Raw genomic sequence first — 9,639 nt, forward strand, 5'->3', positions numbered from 1 at the left:
ATGCAAGCATTAGTGGTTGTCCATGGGTAAGAGAAAAGAAAAATGGAGAAAACAATATAGGCCTAAATTGTCTGTCCAAAAAGTGAAGTTTTACTGTCTAAATGAGGGAGGAAGAGAGAGTAGTTACATGATCAACTTAATGCAGAAAGTCATCGATCTGGTTTCATTTGCATCTATGTTCTCACTGTACATTGAACAAGCTAAGTGCAGAAGAGATATAAAGATGTCACTGAACAAAGAGTATACATCTTTTATTGGGACTTGCATCTCAAACAACATTCTTCTGAGCTTATTGGTAAGACAAGAAAGGTTGCTGATATATCTCACTCTAGAATTTGTTGTGTATATTGTTCAATCAATCAACTACACCTCAACTATAAACTATTTGAGTCGGTTATATGAATCGTCTAAGTAGTTTAACAAATACTGCCCATCAAAAATTGAAGTAATCCGCATTAGCACAATCTCAATTTGAAAAGTAAGAGAAATATATATATATATCAGCTATATGACAGAGGAACGAAGAGCAAACACAGTAAAATACAGCTATAGATTTCCCTATTCTATACTTGAATGACCATCTTCCATTTCCACATTGAAGCTCCCTTCAATAATGCCACGGAGATACTCTAACTGCTCAAACCCTCCTTGGAGCTCTTCCCACTGCAAAGTAGAATCAACAAGAACCACTCAGTCAATTTATCCTTTGCCTTTGTTATGTCTATGCTCAAAAAGATGTCCTTTCATACTTGAGTATGAGTCTATGACCTATCTTAACAAATTGTTAATATAAAGTGAGAAAGGAGGTAAATACAGTGTCAGACCAACATCTAATTATTGAAGCTGCTCCGGATAGTTTTCCTCATTGGATTGAATTGCTCTACTGTCATAATAACACCTAGAGAGCTATTCATTAATCGAAACAGCTCTCACGAGAAGAGAATGATTTAACAACTCATTTCCTCTCCCTCCAAAAATAGCTGTGAAGAAAATTTGTTTCTTAAGTTGGCCATAACATCCGGAACTTCTGGGGAGCAACTTGCCAAGGGCCCACATGCAACTTCACATGGTTTGGCACTTGGCAAATGGAACTTTTGGTAATGGTTCATAGGAAGCCCATGGTATTTTTTCAAAAATCATTTTAGGAAGTCCATGGTTACTCACCCTTCAAAATAGGTCAGGCTCTTGCCTCATGAATGAATGAGGAGAATCAGGGGATAAGCTGGGGGAATAGACATGGAGGTTTGCTATCACTTGGTTTGCTCATTTTTCGAAGATAGAGGGGGTGAGGTATAATGCTAAACCCAGACCCTTCCTCCCTGCAAGCATTGTTTGTATCACACATATCATCAATCTGTCTGTCTATCTATTTTTCTTTGACATTTAGTTGCTCGTTAAGTAAGTGATGAATGAGGGAGGAAAATATCAAATACAGGAGAGAACGTGAACCTAATGTTGGGTGGAAATTCTTCAGTATTTCCCATGTGGCCACCAGTTTTCTCCCTTTTTTTTAGGCAGGAAGGGAAGGTAAGAAGTAGTTAATTAACTTAAGATATTAAGATAAGAATGCCTTAACCTCAATGAAATATAACTTATCAAAAATGAAAATATGCCAAAACACTCACTTCCTGATGAGGGACAGATATGAGCCTCCAACCAGCAGCAGTGATATATCTGCGTTTTAGCATTGTATGTCCCAAGGGGATTCCTGCAAGGAGGTACTAATGTCATCACCAATTTGAGAAAATGTTACCTTCTAATTTTTGGGAGACTTATGAATAATGATACTAACAGGTCTGCAGATGATAATAAATTAATAAGCACCTGAGTTCCTTGAGAAATGAGTAGGACCGTCTATCTCAAGAGCAACTCTTCTGTCAACAACGACTGCGTCCAGAGTATAACCATCCACCGCATATTCTCTTACCCAATCTAGTCCAGTGCTGACAAGAAGGCGAGCAACCTCCTTCTGAAATGAGGAAGTAACCTTCTGATTGAACCGTTTTGTCCTTCCAGCATTGCAAATTTTCTCCTCCAGTTCACCTTTAAGGCATAAGTCAAGATGCGCATACTCTAGCTTGAGACATTGGTTCACAAGATGAACTTGGGAAGCAAACATAATGTCTTCTCTATACTGCTCGGATATTCGTTGCTCCTCAAAATAGCTGAGAGTATTCCATACATTAGCAAAGAAAACTCGATTCATCTGCCCAAGAACAGCATAAGACCATGATATATTACCAAGCTGATCCCTATTAAACATTAGCACGGGATAGTTAATAGCTCCAGACTCAACATCTGCAATACCATCTGCTGTCCTTTCTTTAATATAAGGTAGTTTACCATCACTCAAGCTGCATTTGAATTGACTGACATGACTAAAAACATTATCAAGAGAATCGAGCATGGGACCAGCTTGCTCATTCAGAGAAGCAAAAGCCCACAAGACTTGAGCAATCTCTTGAGGCTGAAAAGTATGGATTATGCCTGAGGCCGTTCTTGCTAACCCCGAAAATAGTTCTGGAGCAGAATGCTGCATTGAAGCAAAAGCCCCAGCTACATTAGCAACATTTTGTGTATTGAACTCATCAACCTTAGTCAATGCCACTTCTGCCACTCTATCCATTTCTGTCAAATAGAGAAGCTCACCGCCAATCTTTGACAGCGCCCACGCAATATTTGAAACACCTTGTGCCGAGCACTCAGGCAAAGCAGTCATAGCAATGCCAACAAGCATACACATCTCTCTCCGGCGAGCAAATGCCAACCTTCTACTCCTAACCATTGAAACTTTCTCCATGTTCTTCGCTATTCTATGCAGAGCTGTGGCTATATTTAATGGAGAAAGAGGCGAAGGGCTAAGCCCTTTTGCAACAGCTGAGACCGTCTCAGCAGTAACTTCCAACACCTCCTCAGCCGTCATTGCTTCAACAATTGCTTTATTCAAGCTAATTTCTTTCTTACGGTCTGATGGTCCTGCAAACTCAGATAGCCTTTGGACAAACGTTTCCATGGTTTTAGCTTTCTGTTCCTCAAACATACCATCAGCAAACATACTAACTGTCCTCTTAAGGTGACTTGCATTGCCTAGAGGAATTTCAGCATCCAAATCAAGATCTTCATCATCCGAGTCTAATTCAGAGTCTTCATCAATTTCTTCATCCGGGTTTCGCTTATCAACCTTGGACTTTATTTTCTTCTTCTTTTTTTTGGTCTTTTTATTACCACTAACCATACTCTTTATAACAGGGGTCAATCCTCTAGCTTCAATAGACTTGAGAGCAACTTTTCTAGCATTCATACACCAGTCCATTGTTTCAGTATCCTTGAGCAATCTAGAGTTTATCTTTTTTTTCTTCTTCTTCTCAGGCAAAACATCTTCAGATGGGTCAATCTTTCCAAGGAACTTTGCTTCCCAGTCCACATTGACCGGGTTTTCCTCATTTTTACTATCACTAGAACCATCAGCACTACCATCATCTTTTTCTTCTTCTTGTTTATTATCAATTAATATTTTATTCCCTAATGAATTGGGAGCTAAACGACAAGTCTTGTGGAATAGAATATGAAACTTGGAGGATAATTTAATTCCTGGATTACTAGTTAAAAATGAAGTCTTTGCAGGATCAAAGAGCAAGAAATTGTTCATTGTGGTATGGGAAGGAGGTCTTTGGAAGCTAGGAAATGTGTTTACAGAAGCTGCTTCCATGATAATTGTTATGCTAATTACCACACCGTCAAAATTTCTTAGAGCAAATTATCAAATAAAAAGTGCAAAACCATCAAAAATAGTATGAACAAACAAAGCAAGAATCTTACTCAACCAAGAATTGGGGCTGGGGTTTAGACTCCAAATGTGGAGAGAGAGAGAGGAACCTACAGATTCATTTCAGGGGAGAGTTGGAAGCTATGGAAGAGTGGTGGTGGTGCTTCAGTCGTCATGGCCAAAGAAGATAATCCATTAACAATTGGGAGAAATTAAAAAATAGACAGATTTAAGATTTACAGGTGGTAATTCAAAAATAGACACAATTTCAAAAGTAATCGAAATTTAGCCACTTTTCATGTAAAAATAAATTTGAACAAATACACTGTTCAAAATCCGAAAAATACTCCAGCATAAATATACTGGAACTCCAGTATATTATAATGGAGTTCCAGCATAAGTATACTGGAACTCCAGCATAATATACTAGAGTTCCAGTATAATATACCGGTCCAGCATAATATGTTGTAAGTTCATACACAAGTGCTCTAATCTCCAGTATATTATGCTGAAACTTTTCGCATGTTGGAGTTCCAGCATAATATGCTGGAAGTTTATACACAGGTGCACTGATCTCCAGTATATTACGCTGGATCGGTCCCTGTTGCAGCAAAATAGTGGCTATTTTTCATTGACTTTGCAAACGTTGGCTATTTTTGAATGACTAGTCCGAAAACTAGCTAGCCCGTACTATTTTTACTTAGTAGTTTCATTTGAAGTGGGTGAAGTGCACAAAATAGCCGGGTGAAATTCAAAAATAGCTAGATTTACAACTGGTCGTTCAAAAATAGTCCAGTTTCAAAAGTAATCGAAATTTAGCCACTTTTCATGTAAGGATAAATTTGAGCGAAAACAATGTTCAAAACCCGGAAAATATGTCAGTATATTATGTTGGAGTTCCAGCATAACTATACTTGAACTCCAACATATTATACTGGAGTTCCAAGATAAGTATGTTGGAACTCCAGCATAATATGATGGAGTTCCATCATAAGTACACTAGAACTCCAGCATAATATACTGGAGTTCCAGCAAGTATACCGGTCCAGCATAATATACTGGAGTTTGGAGCAACGATGCTCCACTTTCCAGTATATTATACTGGAGCCAGCAAAGTATATCGGTCCAGCATAATATGCTAGAGTTCATACACAGGTGCACCGAACTTCAGTATATTTTGCTGGATCGGTTTCTGCTGCAGCAAAATAGTGGCTATTTTTCATTGACTTGGTAAACGCTGACTATTTTTGAATAACCAGTCCGAAAACTGGCTATACCGTGTTATTTTTACAAAATAGCCTTCTTAGGACCCTATTTAATGAATAGCCGAAATTTACAAAGTTTTTAAAGTTTAGCCGCCAATAATCAACTTAAAACATGCACTTTTGGAGTAGGAAATGACGAATTTGGAGTTTTCAAGTTCAAAGCTGTAAACCGAGGTTTAAAGTTAGGATTTGATAATGTCCAACTTCAAACTCCAAGGTATGAAAAAGAAGAAGCAACAATAACAATAAGAGGAGGTTAAGTTTGAAGATTTTGAAGTTTGCAAAAATTGTCTAAATTTTAAATAATTATTAAAATTAAATATATTTTAAATAGAGGTGTGGTAAACGAATACCTATAAGAAAATGGCATAAATAGGACAACATAAGGGGTGTTTTTAACTTTTGACCTTCTAGGCATGTCACCTAACCAATGGGCAAAGCTACAAAGGTTAAAACTTTTGCTTTGGTGCAAAATTTGTTGAAATTAAAGTTTTATCAATTGGTTAAGTGAACTACCCCAAAGGTTAAAAGTTCAAGACCAGCTCCTTTCAAGGTATTTGTGAACTTAACTAGGTACCTAGTGTCATTTCTTCATTTAAAGTTGGCGGGTCAAGAGACTCGAACCAATCACAATTTGGGCCCAATAAACAATCTAGACATTCGTTGTATATCCAATAGTATTTGGGCCTAGTGAATGCTAATGAATCGGTCTGTAAGAGAAATTCTAAGGCTAAAATCTCAAGTGTTAAGAACTATTGCTGGCTACATTTAGTCGGAGCTGGTTATAATCCTGTATACTAATCAAATTTGAAAGAAGTAACGTCGCTGTTATGGATAAACTTGATCCAACAAGGAGCTAAATCTACATCCGACTTGCCCTGTGGTGCACTTGGAGCAAGTTATATACGGTCAAAATCAAGGAGTCCAATTTCGAAGTCTTAAATTGGGCTATAAGTCCGAGTCCGGGCGACTCGAAGTGAGGGTCGGATCCGGCTAAAGGACACACACCTCGAGGGAGCAGATTGAAGGTCTGGCACGACCTACATCGAGGACAGTACAATCTCGAAGACACTCAAGAAAGAGTGAAAAATTTTCAAGGACACGTTGGTCAGGGCATAAATTAAAGGATAAGATTTGTACGAAATGGTACAGGTCCATACTAGGTTGTTATACACCTGTACCAATAGAATTCTTTACCACAATTAGGAATGTACTATATTGGAATTTTCTCCTCCTATATAAAAGGGACCCCAATCATTTGTAAAGGACATATTATTCACTACAATAGAATATTCTACTCTACTTTTCTTGTTTACCGTGCTCAACAATTGTTCTTCAGCTTTATTATTTTTACTTTATTGTTCATACTTCATTGCTCTTAGCTCACCTCGAGGCTCCCAAGAAAATCAAGCTCAAGGTCCTTATTGCTCTAGCAACACTAGTTTGGTTTATCAATTCTTCTTACTTAAACCTAATATTACTTGTATATTCACTAGTATTAGAATAAATCACATATCTTTAAAACCACAAATCATATTTAATTGTCACTCACTTTTTTCGAGGTAAACAGTTTGGCGCCCATCGTGGGGCTAAAGATAATAGTGATTATTTTAGTGCTAGTTTTCTGATAACACACGTTATTCTTCATCCTTTTTCTTGTCAAAGATTCTTTGATTTCAGGCTAAAATATGTCTAGCACACAAAACGCACATGCTCATGACAATGAGGGATTCGGAGAAAATAGCGGTATAGGGGTTAGTGCACTACCCATAAACTCTAAGGGAGTGCCAAATATGGAGCCAGTTGATATCAGTTCACATAACGCTCTAAACACGGACGTAGGCACAGACCCCTTAAGGAATGCACATAGGGAAGCCCAAGCCGGAGGCCAGGAAACACGAGGAATGGAAGAAGGAGGAGTCAGCCTCCAGGTGATATTTGAAATGTTGCAAGCCCCGCAAATCGTCATTGCTCAGCTTCAGAGTCAGAATTGAACTCCCAACACAGCCGAACCAGTGAACACTCGGCGTGCTGAACCAACGATAGAGAGGCCCGATAAAAATTGCTCAGGGACTGACCCTGCTATTATGAAAATGCTCGAAGAGATCGCCAAAAGGATAGAGACTGGAGAAAAGAAAATTGACGAAAATAAGAAAAAGGTAAAGACATACAACTCGAGGGTCGACTAGATACTGGGAGCACCTCCGATTTTGAAAGGACTGGACTCGAAGAAGTTCGTGCAAAAATCATTCCCTAAGAGTGCGGCTCCAAATCCCATGCCGAAGAAATTTTGGATGCCAGATATCCTGAAATACAACAGAACCACTGATCCCAACGAGTACATTACCACATACACTTGTGGCATAAAAGGAAATGATTTGGAATACGATGAGATTGAATCTATTTTGCTAAAAATGTTTGGCGAAACTCTGTCAAAAGGTGCCATGATTTGGTACCATAACCTACCCTCGAACTCTATCGATTCATTTGCCATGTCGGTAGACTCATTTGTGAAGGCACATGCCAGTGCCATAAAAGTTGCAACAAAGAAGTTCGATGTATTCAAAATAAAGAAAAAGTAGAACGAGATGTTGAGGGAGTTTGTGTCCCGTTTCCAATCAGAACGAATAGAGCTACCACCAATCTCCGATGACTGTGCCGTATAAGCCTTCACTCAGGAGATAAATGAACAAAATTCGATAGCTTCAAAGCAGCTGAATCAGAACTTGATTGAGTATCCTGTTGTGACTTGGGCGGTGTGCACAACATGTACCAATAAAAAATTAGGGTCGAGGATAACCAGTTGGGAGCCCCCTCGGGCTTAGTTTATCCAAATAGGTTACTAGCAAGGGAGTCGGGAAATGCAGACAGGGGGTCAAGATCCAATAAGGAAAAATATCAGCCATACGTCGAGGATCGAAGGAACATTTCAAGGCATAACATACCTCGGAATGATCGAAGAGCAAATCGAGGTCAAAGTTCTCAGGGACTCACAAGCAAAACTGGGTTCGATAGGCACTCGGGACTGGCAGAGGCATCCTGATTATTAGAGTACAACTTCAGTATCGATGCCTCAAGGATCATCTCGGCCATTGGCAAAATCAAATATACTAAGTAGCCCAGGACAATAAAGACTGATCCCTCCCAAAGGAACCCAAACTTGATGTGCATGTATCATGGCACACATGGTCATAAGATGGAGGATTACATGCAGCTAAGGGAAGAAGTGGCTAGGTTATTCAATGAGGGCCACCTTCGGGAATTCCTAAGTGAGCGGGCTAAGAGTTAGAGATGTAGGCAGGAAGAATGAACCTGAAGAACCTCAGCATGTCATTCACATGATTATTGGTGGAGTGGACGTCCCATAGGGACCTATATTCAAATGTACCAAAGTGTCCATCATAAGGGAGAAACGGAATATGGATTACATGCTCGAGGACACCCTCACATTCAGCAAAGAAGACATCGAGGCCTTATCTCAGCCTCACAATGATGAACTGGTAATTTCTATATTTTTAAATAAAATTCAAGTTAAACGTGTTCTCATGGATCCAGGTAGCTCGGCAAATATAATCAGATCAAGGGTCGTGGAGTAGCTCGGGCTGCTTGACCAAATCATACATGCCTCTCGAGTCTTGAATGGATTCAACATGGCAAGTGAAACAACGAAGGGGGGAAATCATCCTCCCAGTCAACGTGGCTGGAACCATACAAAACACCAAGTTCCATGTCATCGAAGGAGATATGAGGTATAATTCTTTACTTGGAAGACCATGGATCTATAACATGAGGGCAGTGCCATCAACCCTTCATCAAATGATGAAGTTCCCAACAAAAGATGACGTCAAAACAGTATATGGAGAGCAACATGCAGCTAAGGAGATGTTTGCAGTGCACGACCTGGCACCGGTATCGACACCATCTACATCAGAGAAGTCAAAGGACAAACAGGCCTCCAAATAGCAATCACACCCCATACCCTCAGTTGAGCCCGAGGGACAGGTGATCGGCGAACAGGTGGTCAATGATGAAGAAGAAGATTTCCTCACCCCGGAGCCTTTGTTGCCCCCGAGGAATCGAACGCGACAAAGTCCACGGTCGAAGAACTCGAGCAGGTCATATTGATCGAGCATCTTCCGAAACGAAAGGTATACCTGGGGATGGGGTTAACCCCCGAACTCAGGAAAAAACTCATTCAATTTCTTATCAATAACATTGATTGCTTTGCCTTGTCCCACTTAGATATGACAGGGATCCCACCGAGATAACCACCCATCGACTAAGTGTCGATCCCAAATTTAAGTCGGTGAAGCAAAAGAGGAGACCTCAGTCCGAGGTAAAGCATGCGTTCATCAAATAAGAGGTATTAAAACTTCTCAAAATAGGATCCATTAGGGAAGTAAAATATCCTAAATGGCTAGCTAACGTAGTGGTAGTCCCTAAAAGGAGAATAAACTTAGAATGTATGTAGATTACAAGGATTTGAACAAAACATGCCCTAAAGATTCTTTCCCACTGCCCAACATCGATCGATTGATCGATGCTATAGCTAGCCACGAGATCTTTACATTTCTCGATGCCCACTCCAGGTACAACCAGATTCAAATG

At 39.7% G+C, this 9,639-nt stretch overlaps 1 protein-coding gene across 1 annotated transcript; it reads right to left on the reverse strand.

The window, feature by feature from the left end:
* Positions 1-412: 412 nt before the first annotated feature.
* LOC104221753 (RAP domain-containing protein, chloroplastic) lies at positions 413-3,942 on the reverse strand. Its single transcript, XM_009772881.2, has 3 exons — positions 1,825-3,942; positions 1,626-1,708; positions 413-663 (listed from the first exon to the last, which is right to left on the reverse strand). The coding sequence occupies exons 1-3, from the start codon at positions 3,707-3,709 to the stop codon at positions 559-561; spliced, it is 2,073 nt and encodes a 690-aa protein (XP_009771183.1). The 5' UTR covers positions 3,710-3,942; the 3' UTR covers positions 413-558.
* Positions 3,943-9,639: the final 5,697 nt, after the last annotated feature.

This window comes from Nicotiana sylvestris, chromosome 6 (genome assembly GCF_000393655.2).
Source record: "Nicotiana sylvestris chromosome 6, ASM39365v2, whole genome shotgun sequence".
In the NCBI taxonomy this organism is placed as follows: Eukaryota; Viridiplantae; Streptophyta; class Magnoliopsida; order Solanales; family Solanaceae; genus Nicotiana; species Nicotiana sylvestris.